General features: G+C 38.9%; 1 protein-coding gene across 1 annotated transcript in view; it reads right to left on the bottom strand.

Moving 5' to 3' along the window:
* LOC113029870 (uncharacterized) overlaps positions 1-23,900 on the bottom strand; it is a 35,964-nt gene that overhangs the window by 5,728 nt on the left and 6,336 nt on the right. Inside the window, exon 2 of the mRNA XM_080306085.1 lies at positions 7,110-7,222. Within this exon, the coding sequence (XP_080162211.1) occupies positions 7,110-7,222 (113 nt within the window). The remainder of the gene's footprint in view (positions 1-7,109; positions 7,223-23,900) is intronic.

Here is a 23,900-nt window from a genome sequence, read left to right as displayed (position 1 = left end):
CTGTGCATCAGCTAACAACAAGAGATCATGACTGAAAATAACCCACATATGTAAATGATTAAAGATCAAGTTATTCACTGTCAACATACACAAATCCTAATAACGTCTTGTATGGTTGAGGGAACAGCTTCCCACCAAACTGAACAAAAGACTTTCGGGTTCTTTCAAATGGAAATATCAGTGTCTCTCTCTCGGGATTATTTCTTTCTCTGCACCCCTATTATACAATATCTATCTATCTAATTCCTAGTAGGTGGATTTAGGCAGCCCCATCCACTATAAGGACACTCACGTAATGATAAGTAAACATAATCTAAAACACCAAGATCAGCAAAGCCCTAATATACACAGTCTGGATGAAATAAAACCTGACAAATTGTTGTTCCAAGTTTTTGTGTTCATTAAAATATTCCATATCAGTGACTTTACCACCACTGGTACTGATACAAACTCACCCACTGAAAAATCAAAGCTTTTGCTTACTGACAGATTAAAACTTGCATGGCTAAAGCTCTGAATGCGACCAGCACACATGTTAGACATTGCAGAAATGCCCAGAATGTTTTCCTTTCATTGAAATTATCAAAACAAGCATTCAGGTAGTAACTTGTGCTGTGGGGGTGTATGTTAGAGTAAAGGTGGTGGAGGTGGAAACTGGTGTGGCAATGATTTCACAAAGCAGTAAGGTCCAGCAACTTAATTAAGTATAGACTTCAGCAAAGCCAGGAACCTTGAAAGGTACTTTTTTTATTATATGAGTGTGATGATTTCAAAGCTTTATTAAGCAAGGGCTCTATTGTATCAGCTGTTATGGTTCTTATTTTTATTATTATGTAAGTAAGTGCTTATAAATATAAAAATGTATCATGGGTATCCCAGTTGGAAATCCTAATGCCTTAGTGAGGCCAAAAATGCAGAAGACTGGAGGTAAACTAAAAAACAAGCAATTTATTCAGGCTAACAACAAATGACAAAATTAAAAAGAGTCCAAAAATGTAAAATTAACTAAAATCCAAAAAAACATGAGCAGTCACAGCAGAAAACTGTGAACCAGACACTTTAGAGGACAGTTTATACACAGAGGACTGAGGAAGTAAGAGTAAAGGAAACTACCTATCAGAATAAAACAGGAAGTACCCCAAAGATACTAAAGATGAAGACACATTAAAGATTAAGAGCCACATTAAACAAGAAAATAAAGAGTTAAGGAAATGAATACAGACAGAGGGAGAACGAAGCCAGGAAAAAAAATCAAGACATGAATCAAAAAAATTACAAAACCAAAGCAAAAACACTAAAGCAACTCAAAAGTCTGAAACAAAAACCAGACATCATGACAACATTTTACACTTTTGTTTATCTTTATTATTATTATTAATTTATTTTGTTGTGCAGGTAGAAAACATTGTGTGTGGAGGAATAGTGGGATCACTAGTACTGCCAACTTGTTCTTTTACATTACTGGGAATATTGCGTAGCAGTGCAGTTACTATCATGAAATATCTCCAGTAGATTACTTACATTAAGAATATTTTTCATTATATTGCAAGTTTTCTGGAACAGTATGCAAATTAAGTGTCATATAATATAACAATAAACCCTAAATTCAGCTATTCAGATTTAAAATTGTTGCCAAAGAAAATACAAAAGCCAAAAAGAGACCAAATCCATTTTTTGCCTTCTATAAAGGCTCTGAATGAGTCTCTGAATGATATATGAAAAACCTTGTTCTATAAAAGCCTTCAGGACACAAAGTGATAAAGTTTTCTTATGTAAGTGTTACAAAAGAGGAGATTTGTGGACCAAACTATGAGTAAAAACTCAATTTGAGAAAACAGCCTTAAGAGTTCTAGCACGATAGAAGAAGACAAAAAGGACAAGACAAGAACATTTTCTCTGTACTACATGAGATGCACAATTCCCCATTCACTCGGAAGTTATATTTAACCATGGTGCTGCACAAGTCAACCAGTGACAAAAAATGTCATGTGTTAAATTAAACACCCTTTTCAGGTTGTGTTAGAGACACTTGCTGAAAACGTTCACTTTGCAGCGGGTGCACCTTCACCTTTCAGCCTGCAGGATACTGCTCCAGCATGTTGCTTGATAAGGAAGCATCTACATTTGGAGGCTGGAGGTGTTTTGGTGGCATAAATCAAATGAAGACAAGTTCAGTACTTTGCACCCCATGTACTGCCACAGTTTTAAGACTTTGTTTTTTTTGTTTGTTTGTTGTTGTTGTTTTTCATTGCTTACTGTTTGGCTTGGTTTAGGCAACCAAAAGCTTGTAGAGACACTTATACAAAGTTAACTTCTTTATTCTTCTGCCATTTGCAGCACATATCTCTGTTTTCTTCACCACTGTTAAGAGTTCTGTGTCAGAGACATTGCTAGCCTCGAATTTCTGGCTGCAGTGTCATGTCATCCATTTAAGTCACTAAAGGGCTTCTATTGAAGTCCACTGGACCATTCTTTATGTTTAAATATGATGCTAAAGGGGTACATAGTGTTTTCAAGCATGATTCCCCACCAAATGTGAAGAGTTCAGAGTGAGAGCGAGTTTGTTATACTGTGTAATTTGACTGAGAATGGTCTCCTGTTTGAGGAGCTCTTAATGAATGAGCAGCTGAAGGGATGGTTTTGCTGAGAGAGTTAATCCTTCACTACAGAGTAAGATACAGAAACACATGAACATGAGCTCAGCAAGGCAATGTGAAAGCTTCAGTAACATGAGAAGGAGTATCTGTGGTGAAGGAGTTGCGAATGTTAGAAAAATAGCAATAATTTGGTAATAGTAGAGAAAGCATGTAGAGGCTGTCTATTTATTTATATTTGGATAAAATGTTGACATATGAAGCATTATTAACGTGATGCAATAGTTTGAGGTAATACTAATTTTCTTTTCCTTTATAAAGTCCATGCTAATAAGTTTTAACTGACCAGGGACACAGGTCAAGATTTTTTTGCATGGCGCTTAAAAGCCCCAAGAAGAACTAGGTCATTCATAATCAGCTGAGCTGGTGATGTTAAGCCAGTGTGTTTAGTTAATCAAACACAGGATAATTAGTTGAGCCAAGAAGGATTCATTAATATAAGACTATAAGCTAAGGTCACAGAGATGTGCACATTTAAACATAGGATGTAGAAGGTCATTCTAAAACGTTTACTGTGACAATGATGATTTAGTTCTTTTAACAGATGGAGGGTGGATGGATGGATTAATAGATAGCTGGGTGGACTTTATTGGATACACCTGCTTACATGCTCGTTAATCCAAATATCTAATCAGCCAGTCACACGGCACAAGTTCAATAAATTTAGACATATAAACATGCTTAATATGACCTGCTGAAGTTTAAAATTAGCATCAAAATGGGGAAAAGGTGACTTTAGTGTCTTTGAACATACTGTAGGAAGGTTGTTGGCTGGTCAGGTGAATTTCAGAAACTGCTGATCTAGGATTTAGAACTGGAATCTCTAGGATTTACAGAGAATGGCCTGGGAAGGAGAAAATGTCCTGTGAGTGTCAGTTCTCTTGGATGAAAATGCCTTGTTAATGCCAGAGGTCAGATGAGAGTGGTCAGACTGCTCTGAGCTCATAGGAAGACAACCGTTGCTCAAACGAACACTCAAGGTATGCAGATCAAGGTATGTAGAAGAGCGTTTTTGAACACACTACACTTCAAACCTTGACGCGGTTGGGCTAACAGCACGAGAAGAACACATCAGGTGCTGTTTTTGTCACCTACACCTACAACAAGATACTGAGGCTACAAATCACTTGGGCTCAGCAAAACTGGACAAAAAAGAAGATTGAACAACAATTCCTGGTCTGATGAGCTTCGATTTCTGCAGCAACATTCAGATGGTAGGGTAATAAAAAGCATGAAAGCATGGATCCACTGGTCATGCTGGTGGTTTTGGTGTAATTGGGTGGGAAATATTTTCTTGGCCCATTTTTGGCACCAAATGAGCATTGTTTAAATACCACAGCCTACCTATAGTATTGGCGCTAACCATGTCCATCCTTTTATGAATACACTGTACCCATCTTCTGACAGCTAATCCCAGTAGGACAATAGACCATGTGACAAAGCTTAAATCAACTGAAATTTGAACATGAAGTGGGTCCACTGTATTCAAATACCCTCCACAGTAACCAACCCTCAATCCAATAGAGCATCTGTGGGGTGTGGTGGAATAAGAGAGTCTCATGATGCATGTGCAGCCAACAAATCTGCAGTAATGTTTTGATGCTATCATGTCAAATTCTGTGAAAAGTCTCTTTCTAGCATAATTTTATCATAATTCTGTAGGCAAAAGGAGTAAGGTATAGCTGATGCGTATATACAGGTATCAAAATTCATGATTTGCAACTCAACTGTGACTTGAAGAACATCAAATAGGAGGTTGCAGCTGAAGAGGTAGTAGAGGACTAGATGGAATTTATGAAGATGATTTGTGCTAAAGGTAATATCATCAAAAACACCAAAGAAGAGGTGGGAAAAAATTAATCTTCCAAGAAATGCATTTATTTTTAATGTGTTTTTCTACAACACAGCAATCACAGTTAAACCGTTTTAACTGTGATTGCTGTGTAAAAAGAGACGGAAAACAGAAAAAGAAGAAAACCGTGTTAGATCACTCATCAACTCAACCAGAAAAAAGAAAAGAAAATGAAAGAAAAAACAGAAATTTAAAAAAGGAAATATTAGAATCTGAGTAAAAAGAAACTGAGTGAAAAATGAGTGTCCTTTTAAGTTAACTCTGTAACTGTCTCAACCTTTGTTTGCACGCTGTGTAATGGTCTTACCATTTATATAGGCGTAGCATTTATTTCTTAACATGTGATGCTTCTTTATACTTGTTATCAAAATTAAAAATGGAAAATAGAAAAATGGGTGTGTGTTATTTGTATAATAACTATATAATAATTTTGGATAATAAGTGACACACTTAATGTTAGTTGAACCATTGAAGCAAATATGAAGAGGACAAGGAAATAAATATACAATAACTGCAGAAGGCTCAGCTATGCCAGATATCCTAGTCCCCACTGAAGAGCTGAGTATTCACCAAAATATAATCAGGTGGAACTCTTTCTCTGAGCCACTGGTGGAAAGCAGCACTGACTTCATTTCAGGTAAAGCGAGTTTGCTGAACATTCCTGCTGTTCGTGTCATCACAGACCTTCTGGTGTCATTTCTTTAGTTTATTCAGGATTGTTTTGGGGCACTGACAGATTGCTAAATAGAATTGCACACGTAAAAAATGGCAGACTGGCTGTGAGCACACAAACCCGCTGTATGGAGCGCATCCTAAAATTACATATCACCTTATCACAACAACCATGTCGAATGCAGAGTCCTAATGTTTGTTATATTGCATGCAAAAATTCCATGGCTTTGTGAATACTAATGTGCTTGGATGCCGGGGTGTTGTTACACCATGGAAATAACAGACAGCATCGCTGGCAAGGACTTTTCCTATCTGTCGGTTTTACCCATAAAAAAAAAGTGAAGTAGTAATTGTGCAAAATTGGGTAACTTAATCACATCTATGATGGGTCATTTACAAGTTACAGTTAGAAAATGGCGCTTTTCTTTTCATCATCTGAGAATAAATGCATTAAAAGTAAACCCGTCTACAAAAACAGCTTTAGAGAAATTGAAAATTTTTGACACCAAAATTGTTCTGAGTCACCCATGAGAAATTCCATCTGCCCTCCAAAGAAAAATGCCACTTTCTCGGCAATAACCCTGACACGCACCACTGTTAAAATGGGAGGCCTTTAGGTCCAGCCATTGTCCTGCAAATACACTGAGATGACAGATAATGTGTTTCAGTCAATGCACTTTGACACTGACACAAAATGAAAAGGTACCGTCCTTGCCTCCAGGCGAGCAACAACAAGACGGACTGAAACTAGAAGCTTTCTAAGCACATTGTAGTTATTGTGCTAGTGTGTAGTCACATATCCAAAGGAAACCTAACACTATATCTAACGATATATGCACAAAGATACTATTTCTGTTCTGTGAGCGATTTTCCTCAAATTTGTCAGTACAGAACTGAAAAGTTTCAGTTTTGACTTAATAGCAGCTCAAGAAATGGAAAGCAGATCAGTTCACAATGGTTATGTTTGATTTCATGTTAAATGGTTGAATTATCATTACTATATTCTCCCAAAGGACACTAACTTTGATTTATCCCTTGACTTGTCATTTGGCATGAAATGTCTCGATAACATCTGGTTGCAGATTTTTATGGTGTCATGATGCAAAGATCATCAACTTCAATATCCTCTGTGATTCCTGTAACATTCCCTGTAGCATCACCATCCAGCTGACATTTATAGTATCTTGGATGAACTTCATGAAGTCTTTTATACACATTTGTGCTCCTTTCAGCCCGACTGATACTCACTTTAGCTGATTTGAAGATATATTTTTATCTAATGCCATTAGATAAAAAGCTCATATATTTCACTTTTTTACAGTCCAATACTCTGGTTTATAATCAAAGCCGAGAAAAATTATTTTCTCATCAACCTCAGTTGAATTTTAGTCTTTTTCATAAAACTAGCATGCTAAACTAAATTGTGATGGTAAACACGGTTAATTGTATGCTAAATGGTATGCTAAGGCAAAGATTTAGTTTAGTAAACTAAAATTGTTTTGTAGCAGTTTTTATAAAACCCAACTGCTTTGTTTTTGGTTATTTTCACACTGATATGAGTCAGCTGAGTTTGTAAATATAACGCTTTTCCCCCCAGTTCGGTTTCTTATCACACAGAGCACCAACATGCAACACTACAAATCATGTGAGAACATTTAGTCCACTTATTTACCAGACACACATGTACCAGATGTGTCTGGAGTGGAAGCAACAAAAGTAAATACAGGGAGAAAGTGCTGTGGTCTTTGTGTAGCAGCTAACAATTTACTCCTAACATTCGTCTTTATCTGGGGAATATTTTAAAGTTTGTGTACTCTGAAAGGTTATGGCAGAATGGCAAAAGGCATATCTGGTTACAGGAAGGCATTCAGCTAAGCATTGCAGCACACTCCTAGTAGCTGGGATGAATTGCTGTCAGATCACGTTCTCACCATAAATGAACCTCTCTGGAGTTGACTTGGAACCAGACCCATACCACCTCCTCCAAAGGATCTATCTGCTTCCTTTAATGGTCCGCACCCCGGTGTGGTTACCATGTTCACATCTGCACACACAAAATGCACCAAGAAAGAAACCGAGGAAAGTTTAATTTAAACAGACAAAACAGTGAAACTGTGAAAATGTAGTCTAACAGAAGTTATTAATTAACTTATTTTTCTCTCTCTCATTTTTCTTCATTACTAGAAAGCAGGAATTTAAGAGCTTTTTGCTTTAGTGGAAATAGTGTTCAGATTTGCAACCTAAAGAACAGACAGTATGTGGCATTGCTTTACAATAACTGAAAATTTAACCTCTTATCAAATCCCATTTGACAGCTTTTCTTTGAAGTAGTATTTCCTTTTTCAAATCTCCTTGGTTTACAACACACACCAGTTTTTGACTTAATTGCAAAGACCCAATGGAAAACAACACATTTTCTGACTCATTTTTATGTGCAAGCCAGTATTTCTGCTGAACCAAATAGGATGAAAAGAATGTGTCTGGTACATTGGCTCACTAATGAATCTTTAATGGGTATTATATTTGCTGCAAATAACTGTACTCACACACTATTTGGGTTCCACACACTCAACCTGAACAAAAGAAAGGCTGTTTCACACACATCACCAGGTCTCTCTCTTCCAATGCACAGTGATTCATCACACTGAGTATTATGATACTCGCTCATTTGCATATTTGATGCTAATGTGGTGTTTGTTTACGGTAATGAGTACTTGTAATTGGATTTTAATTAATTACACAAGGAACGGGCTATTGGTAGAAAAGTTTTTTTTTCTTAAGTTTTTATGTCAGTGATGGCATCAATCGCAATCTCGGTGTGTTTCTTCGGCTCAGAGATGTTTATCATTTCCAGAGAGGCCTTTAACTAATCCGATATCAGTGAATGCGGTAAATGTTTTAGTAGCTGTTGAGGGTTGTCTGTGACTCAGTTCAATCAAATTGTTCAGCTCACGCGTTAAGTATGCCCCGCTTTGCGTTGAAACTCATGCGTCATTTGTAGATACAATAAACCTTTCTGTGCTGCTCAGTCGATGTAGCCAATCAGCTTCCAGCTGGTGTCAGATGAATGCCTCCACATGTGACCACCGGAGTTTCCACAGCATGGCAACAAAACCAGCAGAGATGTGTTGTTTTAAGAAAATAAAATCATTTTCTACTTTCTTTGGTCACCAAAGAAACTAAATTGTGTCACATTCAAATGAAAAAGTTTGAATATGACACAGTTTTTACTCATCTGGTATCAATTATGTGATCGAAATCATAACTGCAAAAAACAGAACAGTGAAGCAACATGTTACACTTTGGAAAACGTGCATATGTGCAGCCGGTATTCATTTTCTCTACATTTTCTACCTGAATTTTAGTGTGAAATTTTCTGCACAGACATAAAAACAGCACGAGTCTTATTTACTTTGGAGGAAAAAAAGTGATGAAAAATATCTCCTAAAGTAAGAAAATAACAGGAGAGCTCCTGATGTCCCATTTGAGAGACATCAGGTGGAGTAGGGAATAATGGTAAAAAGAAAAATGGAAAAATTATGACCTAATATTGGCATAAAAATCCAGGTCCAGGCACTCCCGGTAGGGTTGGACAAGTAATAAAAGGCCTTTATTTTAGTGGGCCAGAGACATTAATTTCCAAATATACATTGACTGCCTGGACCTGGATTTTTATGAAAGTTTTCTTGGACATATTTTTTACATTTATCTTTTTATATCTCCAAAAATGTCAGAATATTAGTCTTAAGAAAAAGTGTTGGTGCATATCATTGCTTTAGCTATTTTTATATCTTCATGTATATTTTCCTTTCATTTTCTACCAGGTCATCCTGGAGCACTTTGGCTTGATGGTGATATTTGATTCCCTGGGTGCTTTATTTTACAGTTATGCAAGAACTGAACTGTATATAACTGAGGTGCTTTTATGCTACAGCTCAAAAGTTTGGGGTCACTATGAAAATGAGTTTGAAAAGAAGTATTTGTGCTAAATTAATACAAGATTACATTGATTACAAATATGGTACAAGGCAATTAATGATTGTTCATTAATCATAAATCACTAATGGTTTTTAATGGAAATAGCCGCGTGCAAATGATTTTCAGCAGCTACTATTGTGTTCCCGTGGTACACTGTTACCTAAAGTAAGTTTATCATGTTAAAAGGCTAATTGATGATTAGAAAAAACCTTTTCCAATTATGTTAGCAGAGCTGAAAACTGTTGTGCTGATAAAAAAAGAAATACATTTGGTTAATTGAGTGTCTGGAGCACCAGCCTTTGTGGATTTGATTAGTCTCAACAAGGCAAAGAAGAAAGAAAAAAAGTTCTGAAAACTTCTTTTGAAACGTGTCGTTAGTTTGCCGCGAGCGTTCTTGAGACTGGCCAATAATGGGGAAAAAAATATGTCTTGAACAGTCGAGCCTGAGGTATTTGCATTTAGAAGACAATGATTTGGGAGAACAAAAGGAAATGCATTGAACAAATGAAAAGATGCTATCTGTGCCACCTGTCAAGAAAATTGGGGGTGATTTGGTGATCACAATTTTACAGAATAAAACGAGACTGTGAAGAAAGAAAACGTTATAGCTCTATATCTATGTTGTCCTTCATCAGCTTCTCTTAGTGAAAACGTTGAATTCATTTTAAATTTTGGTTTTAGCTTTAAAGTCTTTTTTTTAATTGTCTTTATTTTTCTCTTCACAAACAAACAAGTTTCAAAACAATTTAAGATATAGAATGCAATACAATAGAATACAATAGCACAGAATAGCACTTTGTCATTGTACATGTACAGTGGGGCAAAAAAGTATTTAGTCAGCCACCGATTGTGCAAGTTCCCCCACCTAAAATGATGACAGAGGTCAGTAATTTGCACCAGAGGTACACTTCAACTGTGAGAGACAGAATGTGAAAAAAAAAATCCATGAATCCACATGGTAGGATTTGTAAAGAATTTATTCGTAAATCAGGGTGGAAAATAAGTATTTGGTCAATAACAAAAATACAACTCAATACTTTGTAACATAACCTTTGTTGGCAATAACAGAGGTCAAACGTTTACTATAGGTCTTTACCAGGTTTGCACACACAGTAGCTGGTATTTTGGCCCATTCCTCCATGCAGATCTTCTCGAGAGCAGTGATGTTTTGGGGCTGTCGCCGAGCAACACGGACTTTCAACTCCCGCCACAGATTTTCTATGGGGTTGAGGTCTGGAGACTTTCAAATGCTTCTTACGGAGCCACTCCTTTGTTGCCCGGGCGGTGTGTTTTGGATCATTGTCATGTTGGAAGACCCAGCCTCGTTTCTTCAAAGTTCTCACTGATGGAAGGAGGTTTTGGCTCAAAATCTCACGATACATGGCCCCATTCATTCTGTCCTTAACACGGATCAGTCGTCCTGTCCCCTTGGCAGAAAAACAGCCCCATAGCATGATGTTTCCACCCCCATGCTTCACAGTAGGTATGGTGTTCTTGGGATGCAACTCAGTATTCTTCTTCCTCCAAACACGACGAGTTGAGTTCTACTTTGGTTTCATCTGACCACATGACATTCTCCCAATCCTCTGCTGTATCATCCATGTGCTCTCTGGCAAACTTCAGACGGGCCTGGACATGCACTGGCTTCAGCAGCGGAACACGTCTGGCACTGCGGGATTTGATTCCCTGCCGTTGTAGTGTGTTACTGATGGTGACCTTTGTTACTTTGGTCCCAGCTCTCTGCAGGTCATTCACCAGGTCCCCCCGTGTGGTTCTAGGATCTTTGCTCACCGTTCTCATGATCATTTTGACCCCACGGGATGAGATCTTGCGTGGAGCCCCAGATCGAGGGAGATTATCAGTGGTCTTGTATGTCTTCCATTTTCTGATGATTGCTCCCACAGTTGATTTTTTCACACCAAGCTGCTTGCCTATTGTAGATTCACTCTTCCCAGTCTGCTGCAGGTCTACAATACTTTTCCTGGTGTCCTTCGAAAGCTCTTTGGTCTTGGCCATGGCGGAGTTTGGAGTCTGACTGTTTGAGGCTGTGGACAGGTGTCTTTTATACAGATGATGAGTTCAAACGGGTGCCATTCATACAGGTAATGAGTGGGGGACAGAAAAGCTTCTTACAGAAGACGTTACAGGTTTGTGAGAGCCAGAGATTTTCCTTGTTTGAGGTGACCAAATACTTATTTTCCACCCTGATTTATGAATAAATTCTTTACAAATCCTACCATGTGAATTCATGGATTTTTTTTTTCACATTCTGTCTCTCACAGTTGAAGTGTACCTCTGGTGCAAATTACTGACCTCTGTCATCATTTTAAGTGGGGGAACTTGCACAATCGGTGGCTGACTAAATACTTTTTTGCCCCACTGTACAATGAAATTGTTGTTTTTTTGTTTTATTGTTTTTTTAGAATAGAAGTGAGAAAAATGTTGATGGTGTGTTAGATACAGCAGATTACCCCCTTAAATACCAAACAAAATAATAATTTCTAAGCGTACTAAAGCTGCAACACAATTCTTTTATCTAATAGTTCACAGAATAAGATTTCACATAAAAATTTGGATGTGCTTTTAAAATAACAGACACCATTATATCTGGATCACCCAGAATAATATAATATCTCAAAGCAGCTGCACCTAGACCAGAATGACCGCTACATACACTACATGAATAAAGTCTACTGAAAGCACACAGTGTTTTGGATTCATGTGTTTTCAGTCCCATGGCCACAGGTGCATAAAGTCAAACAGCAAGCCACGCAGTCTGCCTTTACAACCTCCTATGAAAGAATGAGTCATTCAGAACAGCTCACTGAATTTTAGTCTGGTACTGTAAAAGTGTTTTCCACTGTTGCAAAATAAAAGTATTGAGGAACCACAGCAAATTATACATGAAGTGGAAGATTGTGCCATCACAAGGGTTTCCATGGCTGAGCTGCTGCTGTAGTTATAAAGTGTAAGTCACAGAGTACTTTCATGCATATTGTGTCTTATTTCAACTGTAATAATGTACAATAAGAACATTACAAAGGGCATTTTTTATGAATTATCGTACTTTAATACTTTAAACAGACTAATTAGTTATTTATTTATCACGTGAGTATTTCTTTCACTGCTGACAAACACTCGCCCTGTTGTAACCAATGGCTAGACACTCAAGTTACAAATCTGAAGAAGCTGAAAAGTAATTTATTTGAAAAGCGTGTCTTGATTTTCATTTCATAAGTTTTAAAAGAGTCGAGCAAATCCTGTTTCTAGCATGAAAAGCTGCTCAACCCAGGGCAGGATGAATTTTCTCAAAGCAGAGATGACACGTGCCGATGAAATCCACCCTTTTAAAAAATCGTAACTGGAATCAGCTTATTTGGAAAACCTCGCAGTCTCTCATAGCTCTGATCATATCTCCTGGAGGCTTGCCCACAATACGAAGCGATGCTTTTACCCCCCATTTTCAAGAGAACACAATGGTCTGAACTCCCATCCTCTTAACAAGAGTGAGCAGGAGCTCACTGGAGTGCAATATCAAACCGGCAGCTCACACTCCCAGCTCATGTTGCCATGGCGATAATGGCAGAATCCATAGTCTCCTCTTTGCCATGTCGGTAATTCGGTTATTTTAGCGTGAGAGCTAGACCTCGTCAGTGATACAGCCGAGCTGCAGAGACCACAATGAAACGGGGAATTAAATTCTAATGATGAATGTGTCCGCTTACTACATTCAGCATGATTGAAAGATACAGCGAGAGTGAAGAAGTGTAAATGAAGGAGCTTTAGAAATAATACATTTAAAACTTCATAAATCAACTTCATATCTTCTCATTATGTTCGCTCATACCGCATTTATTGCGGGTAGAAAACACGCATCTCTTCAACTCATACATTTGCAACGGCTATTCCTTCAAATCCCCTGATACAGCACAGAAAACCGTGTTAAAATGCTGAAACTAACTTCAACTTTGAGAGCAAAGTGCTCCTGTTAGAAGTGGCTGTTGTTTGTTATGCATATACACTTTCCTTAAGCAGAGTTATAAAAATAAAATCATTGCAAATGATATTATAGAGATGATTTATGTTCATTACCTTAATGAAAGCCAAACATGCATTAGTACACTGGCATGACTATCAACATGTAGCGAAATCTAATTCTGGCCCAATTATATATAACCAGCTATCTGTGTGTAATCTAATCTTGGAGTTTATCACACCAAGTGATAAACTCTTAAATGCAGCAAATTCCAACTCAGTGTTTTTTAACTGTATATATATGAGGTCTTTACTGTTGAATAACGGTGCTTCGTGATTTACAGCTCAGTATTAGAATAGTTTCATGCACTGGCTTCTTTGTCTTTGTCATTCCCCTAATTAAGAATCCTATAGTTCTGTATTTCACTGTATTCAGTAAACCATGCCAACTTTTGACCAATCGTAAGTGAAGAGTTTAAATTCAATCGCTTGTGAATCTATACAGTAGTACTCACATATTGTATATCACGCTGAAACGTGTCAGGTTATATCAAGCTCGTCTTCACTCTTAGGCTTTCTTTGCCTTCAAACATTCTACACGCTAATCGACTCTTCTGGCAGTGCATGCACATTTATGCTTGGTTTGTGTGTGATTGAGTGATATTCCTTCATCTGCAACAGCCCAACAAGGTAGTCTGCATGTTCCTCTGGGCACTGCGGCATATGGGAAAGAGGAGCCCCAGCGGAGCACCATATGCCAGGAAAACAAGAAATGCTCATAAATGTTGAATGTGTGGATGCAAAAGTTCTGTTTAAATCTAAATGCAGCAGCGTTGGGGCCCCACGGCTACTTCTGTCATACTGTAGATCTGTATGTGTGTGTTCTGTGAGGTACATAACCGCTGTGTGGTTGGTCTGGTCATGCAGGGTCAACATGCTGCACTGCTCAGTTATCCACAAGTCTCAGTGATTGAGAAAGGAGTCGTATTCTTGCAACACTGTAGGAATATACCATACAAGTGAAAGAATGAGAATGCTGCATCCATATGTGCAAAGTTCTTGCAAACACTTGCCATGTAGTAGCCTCCCATGAGATGCCTTTGGGCACTTATTTTGGAAGCTATTTAGAGTAACTTTAATTTCAGATTATTTTAGTGCCATATCTCTTTTTTGTAATGTTTCTAATAAATTTGTACTCTCAAGAAACCATCTGACATGTCAGAAGTTTGTATTGCATTGTTGTCCCTAGTACATCCATCCACCCAACCATTATCTTCCACTTCACTAACGTTGGGGCACAATGGCAGCAGCATAAGCACACATTTTTCAGTTCCTTCTGGGCAAGCATGAGGTATTCCCAGGCTCAGGCCCAAAATATAATCTCTCCAACTGGTTCTGGGTCTTTCCTGGGGTCTCTTTCTAGTTGCTTTCTAATTACTGAGCTATTTTGACTGGCTCCTTTCGACACCCCTGTATCACCAGCCTACCGTGGTGGAGGTTTATGCTTCCTTGTAATCCCAGGAGGTGTGTTGTCTGGGTCAGTAGCCTCTGGTAGGGTCTCAGACAAGGAGAATTCCTTTGACTTTGGTTAACCTCTCCCAGGAAACCAGAGCCCTCTGCTGGAGCCAGTCCCAGGAAGAGACACTCAATGGCAAGTATCTGGTGGCCAGGCATGTGTCTGAGGGGCGTCTTGAGGCACAGCCCAAATAATAATATGGTTCCACTGCTCTGTTGGCCTACCAACCACAGGAGCAGGTATTAGGTGCAGTGTGAGCTGGGTAACATGTGAAGACAGCGGCATGGACATGTGGACCTACAGCAACACAGACTGGTTTAAGTACAGTGCAAATAAACTGACCCACCCATGTTTTACTGTTGTAGCTCATTTGGTAACACTTAGGGGTCCCAAAGCATCCTGTAATTTCTTCTAAGAAACTGCAGCTGTGAATTCATCTGGAGGTCCTTTGGAAGAACTATGTAAAATAGTACTAATTACAAATGAATCTGGCACACTGTTTAATTGGTACACTTCCAGTTTTGTGATTAGAGAGATAGATAGAGAGAGAGATAGATAGAGAGAGAGATAGATAGAGAGAGAGATAGAGAGATAGAGAGATAGAGAGAGAGATAGAGAGAGAGATAGAGAGAGAGATAGAGAGAGAGAGAGAGAGAGAGAGAGAGAGAGAGAGAGAGATAGAGAGAGAGAGAGATAGAGAGAGAGAGAGAGAGAGAGAGAGATAGAGAGAGAGAGAGAGAGAGATAGAGAGAGAGAGAGATAGAGAGAGAGAGAGATAGAGAGAGAGATAGAGAGAGAGATAGAGAGAGATAGAGAGAGATAGAGAGAGATAGAGAGAGATAGAGAGAGATAGAGAGAGATATCCAACATTTTGAACACATGATATTTTATTTTATAAGAATGCATTATATTGTCATAAGTGATAAATTGAGGTGAATACAGAGTAAATGCCTGCAATAAACCTACAATACCTGCAATAAATATCTGGCTCAGTTGCAAAATAAGATTTGAATGTAAAACATCCAACAATTGTAGGTGTATTACAAAAATCTAAACACAGTCTTTTATACTGCTAGATGTTGTTCTTACAAGCAGTGACTAAAGCTGCAAAGAGAAGTGAAACACAGTAACCGAACGAAACGATAAAAAGATGTTATCACTTTCCACTTTCTTAATTTACAGTGGCAGCCCATCTAAACCAATAACCATTTCTGTTACAGGACTTGCCAGTGATGAGGCTCATTAATCTCCACTTTCCTTTCCAAAACTGTCTAGATGATTTAAATACACACTGACTGCAGATCTTACAATGAGCATTAGTATTCAGACACTTGTGTGTTAAATCTTATTTTAGCTGTACATGTGGTATTGTGGCTAGGTTCCAGATGTACATTTCATTTCCTTAAATTGAATTATAGTAATTCAGTGAATGAAAAAAATTGATTTATATGTCACCAAAAACTAAACCTAAATGAATACCCTAAAATTAGTCAGCGTATCACAATTTTTACTCTACAAGTGAAATTATAAATCAAAAGTTGTGAATGAAAGATTTTGATATGAAATAGTTAGTGAAGCTGTTTGAAGTGGCCTCCTGCTGCATGCTCTACTGGCCCTGTGAAGCAGGCAGCGAAGGCAGTCCCCTTCTCCCTCGATGCACTTAAATCATCCAGCCTGATGAAGACAAAGCAGCATGGAACCTCATTGGAATTTTAAAACTGCAAGGTCCACAACCATAAACAAGGGGCATGGTACTTTTAGGGGTGTCAGTGGAGACGCTGCGTGAGCTATTACTCTAGGGTCCACCACTAACTGGCCAGCAAGTGTGGTTTCTCTTCAATTATGTTCAACCCTGAACCCTACGCTCCCAGCTGGGCGACAGCAAAGAGGATTTTACTCCAAAAGACTTAACAATAGAGTGCTTGCATACATCACCACACCATTCTTACATCGGGAGTTGGGCATTAGCAGCAGACTGCAAATGCTTCACCGGAAACCTCTGCAATTTTGATACAAGGTGCAACATTGTGATAGCAAAGAGAAGCCAACAAAGATGCTGCAAACGTGACAATCTCCATACGAAGCTGCCACCTTGACTGCACGGAATTAATGCGAAATAAATAAATAAAGCTGGTGTTTCGCTCGCAACCTCGCCCCCAAGGGACGTTATCTGTGCGACAGGCCCGGTTTCACGTTGTTCTGAAATGTCAGACACGCAGACTCCAGTGCTGTGGTCCATTCTTAATGATTCAGGACACCAATCAGGCTTGCTCTGTATCTGCCAAACTTCATATTCTTCCCCTGAAAACACACAATAGGCGTAGAGCGGCTTGCTAGCACAGGATAAAAGGAGAGAGAGTGCTAGTTTCAGAGCTGACATAAAATCTAGGAAATTGCCTCTATCCCACAGATCCCCTCAAAACAAGGAGGACCAGATGCAGACTAGGACAGCACTGTCACATGTTAAGTGCCTGCCTCTTCTCTGACATGATATGCTTTTGCAGCCCAGTCTGTGTGGTTTGAATGCATAAACAGGCAGTATGATGTAGGACTGCTAATTTGGGCAGTGTATAGAACGTCTGGGACAAAGCAGGGACAGTAATGAGAGCTGTCATAAATTGACTGAAACTAGGAGATGAAGCATGGGTTTCCTAGAGCTTTAATCATTCCAATTTGTCAAGATTGGGGTGCATCCTGCCGGATCTGTGACTCCTCTTTAATTTAGCACTATTGAAGGAAGCGCTTTTGGATGCTATTCCTGTCAGACTAAGCAGAGAGACTGCGACAGCTTGGCTCAGAAACAGCTGGATTAAAATTATGTCAGAGGGTCCTCAAAGCCTTGAAATGACCAAACTCGAGCCTTAAATCATGAATTACTCAGATGAAGCACACTTCGCTCACACCCACATGATAATTTATGCTTGCAGATGATGTGTAGCGTGGCAAGAGTGAGTGTGGTAACAGTGTGGCCTAATAATTAATGGCACAAAATCCAAAAACAGGGTCCTACTCTTTCTACTTTAGATCAATCTAGTCTAAAAGTTTAATGTCAGTGTGTGTTCTGTTAATATGACGATATCGCCAGGAAATAATCTGTTTATTATAGACGGGTCAAAAATCAGCAGCCTACCAACACGAATCTTTCTAAAAAGCTTATCGTAGCTGACGCTTGGAAAGAGCCTCATCGGTCTATGACACAGTTACTGTCGCAGACAGAAGGCAGCTTTTCTCACCAAGATCTAGACCTGTAGCCATTTTATAATCACCAACTAAATTAAATTGCATGTTTTTAGACTGTGGTAATGACAGAGAGCACTCAAGCTCCACACAGAAAAGTAGCAGGTTTGAACCCAGAATCTTTGTTCTGCTTTGTAACACAGTGCTAACCACTATGCAGTGGTGCAATAGAGTCATTTAAATAAATTATTAATATTTATCATTAAAATTATATCACTAGATTTCAGTTAGATACTTATTTGTGTATATATGTTTACATGTTTTTGCATGAAGGCATTCTACTCTAAAAAAATGTGTGTGACCTCGTTCTCACTCCTGCTTGCGTGCGCATGACCCAAGGGGAGAGGAAGAGAGGCCATGCTGCTTAATCCAGTCAGAATAGCAAACTAGCAAAGTCAGTCAACATTGTCTCAGAAAACAGTTCCAGCACAGTTTAGCTCATTTAAAGTTTATCTGTGGTCCAAGCAAGCTCATTCAGTACTCCATCGTTTCCTGTCTTCTCCTTTCAATCAGTGGCTGCAGCTAAGCTAAATAGCATGTTTTTTACCTTTGTAAAGAGACAGACTCCTGGTTGTATCGACAGACTGTGACTGACAGCTAAGGCACGCTGTGCAAACGATCGGCGCAAGTTGGGCTAAACAGCACCAACGGTGATCCAAAACAGTGTGATTCTGTTATTATTGATTTTGTCTGATGCTCTAAATAGAAAAATGATCAGATAGGCCACTTTCAGGGACTGTATGGTGCCTAATTCTAAGAAACAAGAACATTTAGGATGGCTTTGGTCAACATAGCTGATTAATGGAGGTGCATCTCCCCCACATGCCTCACTGCTCAGGCGCCTGTGTCTGTCAGCACCCCCACCATTCTCCCCAACCCCACTGTAAAACACATGTTTTCTGGTTACTGTAGCCCAAGAGATAATAACAGGACTTTGAAAAGTACCAAGCTGATTTGGGAGGCATTACATCAAAGTCATGGCAGTTGCAACTGTCTGAAACATACTTGTGTTGTTATTACTATTATATTTATATCTATGCATTTAAAATGAGGCTTTGAGAGAGGAGACATTTGGGGTTAACTTTCACCCTGCTGAAGCGCTGTTAAACATGACATTTAATTGCCTCCCTGATGTACGGCTACACTTCTGTAGCTCTTCTGACTCTTACCTCTAAAGTGCAATCTCTGCAACAAAAAGTGAAAGCGACAGGACATATTTAGCTCAACTGACTCTGCTGTTTTAAGCCATCCAAGTATACTACGACTTTACCTATCAGGACATTTACTCACCGGCATCATATCTGATACTCTGTGTGTCAGACTGGCGTTCAGATATTCTCACAATTCCCCCGTTATTATCAGAGACATTGCCAAATCTTGTTTAAAGCAAACCGCTCAGGAGGAATATATATAAATATGTCTTTAGATGAAGCAAGCGATATCTGAGTCTTTGAACATATTATATAAATAAGCAGCCTATTTTTGGAGACTGCCTTCCTCACATCATCCTTTCAGGTGCCCTCAAACAAGAATTACTTGTGAAAGTCAAAGGTATTCTCTGATAGAAGTACAAGGTGCAGTGTTCAATGAGCAAGGCGGCAAATGTTAGACGTTTGTTTATGAGAAAAAGTAGAGGAACATCAGTGGTCTTCTGCTGCCTTTGACTGCAGTATTTTTGTACTGGTACTGTGGGAGCACCGCGGTGCTGGCAGGATCAAATAAAGGGATTTTTAACATGCAGTGTGAATGGCATATTTGTGACACTTTGTGATCACACACACACCTGAAACGTAAAAGACATGACAACCCTTAACTCCTTTCCTCAAGCGTATTTTCTGCACGAGGAGTTATTTCAGGAGCTCGTTTCCCAACACAAAACACAAAGGTTGAATTCTGGCACTTTGGAATAAATGCGTCATATAAAAAGTCAACAGCGCTGCGATTTGTCTCATGCAAATGCACAATGTCAAATTAACAGTCTGCAGATAGGATTTTCCTTTTGGAAAATATGTAAATGTTTGTATTTAACACTCACACAAACATAACCGGAGATTTATGTGTATCAAATTCTGCTTCGGTACTAGCAGATCAACGCTGTGCAAAAGAGTATGTTTAAAAATTCCTCTCACACTGTCTGAGTGTAGCTTAAATTTCAAGCGCACTGTTTAGTGTGACTGTGAGACAATGCAATAAACACTGCAAGGTAAACACGTTCCAAGTCCAGAAATAAGTATTTGCAAATATCTGTTGTTTTTCTTTGTATTTTATACTTGCCTATTACTTCAGTGCAGACTCAAATGCTGCCATTGGGATGTCCACAGGCAGTAAATCTACAATCGGCCGTCTAATATACACTACAGTTGACCAGCTGGCTGCAAGATTGTCAAAGTCACTTTTTTGGCCAAACAAGACTTCTGCACTGCTTCACTCTAATCCGCCTGGCCCTTGTGTGTGCTCCTTGGCCTGAAAAATGGGCATGTTATCATTTCTCCTCAGACCGCCGACTAGCTCTGCAGTCCAATTGGAGCAGGATCCCAGGGACCAACAGTGCTCCAAGTAACGCTACTAATGAGTGTGAGGAGGCTTGGTAGCAGGGATCAATGGTCTGAGCTGTTGTGTCGAGAATCGGCTGCCCGAGTCTGACCGTCTGCCGCCCTGCATGCACCACAGCCCTGCTGACACCGGCACTGTTGAGACCTTCTGGGTGACCCTTTGGGCCTGCAGATGTGTATGCTTCTATAATCACCTGTTATCTCTCTCACAGCAGCACCTGAGCCATTGATACACTTTACAAGTAGAAAAGAGGATTTCACATACCTCCTTCTCTCAGCTCTGCTGTCATTATCTACAAAGGAAGTTGTGACACAGTTTTGTTACAGATGTACTCGAATAAGTTGTGATACTGCAGAAAGCTGACAAACCTGTCCTTTGTAAAGGATTTTGTTGTTGCTCAAAAATTGGCCGTCTTGAGTGACGACTTTAAATGGAACAAAGTTTTTGTTTTGGCAAAGTGGTGAAAGGATGCATTTGCACAAGTTAAAAGGATTTCAACCTGAATGGAAAAACTGTGTCTCCGAGCTTTTTAAATCTGCTTTGTAACACTAATTTGTCAAGAGGAAGAGGAAGTGAGACCAAAGCAAAATAACATAAAGGAAAAGAACAAAAAGGAGAAAAGGAGTTTCTAGAGTTCTGGGCTCTGTTAGAAGTGATAGTCAGGTGAGTGACGCAACTTACATATAAATATATAAGTAACAATAAAATATTTCTGCAGATAAAATTTATATATAGCTTTCAAAAAGTCTTGAACCTCCCCTGATTTCTTTAGATTTCGCTTTCAAGGAGCTAGATGTGTGTAATTTTTAAACTTGTCTTGAGCAAAAGTTCTCCAGGCCTTTTTCTTCGGATTTTGGCTTCTTTTCATACATTTCAGTCATCGTACCTGAAAGAGAAATATGCTTTGCTGCCTGACACTGGCTTATGAATCATTTGAGAATATTAAAGGTACCTGACCTCAGGGTGAACAGTGTTGTGTCTTAAAATAAAAGACAACTTAGCTAAGAACCTGTTTTAAATTGTATCTTTAGGCTCTTTGTTGCCAGCAGCTTGTCAGAGCTTCCATAAAAAAAATGAGAAAACTGGACACTAGACAAGAAAGATATGTACAGGTGATGAATAATATGTGAAAGTCATGTCTTTAAGAAATAGGATAAAATCCAGAAAAGACCTGATACAGGACCTGGGGGATGCATATGGACCTTTAACTGATTTATCTATTGAAGCCATTTTTAACGAAGGGAAACAGATAAAATGGCAAATTACACAAGAGCTGGACAAGAGCTGAAAAAATTCATGGCAACAGATCTCATGAAGTGATATACATTTGTAAAAAAACATGTGGAGGCACTGTTGTGATTTAGGGCTGCATTTCAGGTAGTAGTGTTTGGAGCTCTTGAAATTATGAACAGAGAAAAACACCATGAGAGTGGCAACAGCTTCATTTTTCAGCATGACAATGATCCCAAACACCCTGTAAATGTGGCAATAACACACCTGGATTGAAAAATTATACAATGTAACACTATCAGTCATGGATTGGCCTCCACAGAACTCAAAATTTTTTAAAAGGCAGCAAACACCCAATAAGAAACTCTTTAAATGTCCTTCAAAAAGCCCGGAGAACTATTGCTGCAGAGAAATTACAAGAATTTAGATTGTGTTGTAGAATAATGGTGGTTATACCAATTATTTACTTTCAAGTTCAACAAAATTGTACACTGTTTTTTCCTCTTATTTATGTTACAATAAATACCTGCACCTTTTTCCCATTTTTCAAGCAAAATTGGATTGTGTGATTGTAACGCTGCAGTAGAGATAACAGAGATAACAGTTTGTCGTGAGCCTCCATCTCAGGAATGCTTGCAAGTGCAAATCCATAATGCATTAAACAGAAAACCTTCATCTCTTCATATCTTCTGACAATTTTGACACAGAATCCAAAAACCTTCAGGGGAAATAAATGCACAAGGAAACAATAACCGTGCAGTGGATCTATTTTTCGTCATTGTTGCATCATGTGCTGTCCAGGGAATTTCGCACAAAACAAACAAGTGACTTTAAGTGCAGTTTGAAATCATAAACACATAGTTGGTCACAGCATTATGTAAAAGCAGCCACTTGCATCAGGCCCAGTTTCAGAATGGATTAAAAATCTTTAAGCGCCTCTCAAAAACAGATTGTGATTTCACTGTGTAACGCCACTGAGTCATCGAGCAGCTCGAGCAGCTCACATGAGTGGGTGGACGTGGACTGCATGAGTGGACTCTCACATGGAAATGAGAGGGAGAGAAGCTTAAAACAGTGTGGAGTGATAATTGGGTTGTCAGGTCACCTTTGTTCAGAACATTTGTTTAATTGCATTATATGATGTACTTTGACATTTCTTGGCTGTATTAGTTGGATATGTTACTAACGACAGCATAAAACTCATTAGGAGATTTAGCAGAGTGGAAAACCGATCTGGATATACTGTGCTGAATCTCTTTATTGTTAACATGCTACAGATTTTGTTTTCTAACTAAATTTGATTGTTTTATTAATACATAAAAAAGTATCAAGGTTGATTAGCACACCGAATTATTTTTGTATACATTTTCTATTGTGAAGTCATCTGCACTCATCAAGAGGTGCACCACATGAGAACTGTAGACTCAGTTTCCTGTACTTAGCTGAGAGACGTGGCACAAGGTGTGGTCTTCTGCTGCTGTAGCTCATCTGCTTCAACGATCGACGTGTTGCGCATCAAGACTGGTTGAGTTACTGCTGCCTTCCAATCAGCTCAAAGCAGTCTGACCATTCTCCTCTGACGTCAACCAGAGATCCGCAGCTCACTGGACAGTTTTCATTTTTTGGACTATTCTTTGTAAATCCAGGAGAAGTTAGAGTAGGACAATTTCTTAAGCTCAGCAGATTCTGAAATACTCAATCCATCCTGTCTGTCGCCAACAGAGATGTGAATTGGTAATCCGATTACTTTTTTTTCAAGTAACGAGTAAAGTAAGGGGTTACTATTGCAACAAAAAGTAATTAGATTAGTGTTACTTTCCCGTGAGCACGCTGTGTTACTGTGTTACTGCGTTACTAAACTGTTGTGATTTTGTTTGTGAGAGCGTTTCTACGGCCCGGCCCGGCCACCGAGCACGCCGCCACGGGAATGTGAAATCCACAGCGAAACCCCCCGGATCCCCCCACTGACATGACCGCTGAGGTACCTGGCAAACATCCACACGCCCCACGCTACTAAACAGGTGACAACAGATTTAAGAGCAACAGGACTCAGTGTTGCTGAATCTTTGATTTGATTGATTTTTTGCTGCGTTTAAAATAAATAAACAATTTTTTTCAAGTCAAAGACTGTTGCATAAAATGTAATTTTTGTTTGATGCAATGTGCATAAAGTTAAAAGATTAAAACTAATAAAACAAGTTTTACAAAGAGACTTTTTCATTTGATTACATTT

The sequence above is a fragment of the Astatotilapia calliptera genome, chromosome 9 (assembly GCF_964374335.1).
Source record: "Astatotilapia calliptera chromosome 9, fAstCal68.1, whole genome shotgun sequence".
Classification (NCBI taxonomy): Eukaryota; Metazoa; Chordata; class Actinopteri; order Cichliformes; family Cichlidae; genus Astatotilapia; species Astatotilapia calliptera.
The sequence above is the reverse complement of the archived record's forward strand: the minus strand, read 5'-3'. Positions and strand labels throughout refer to the sequence as shown.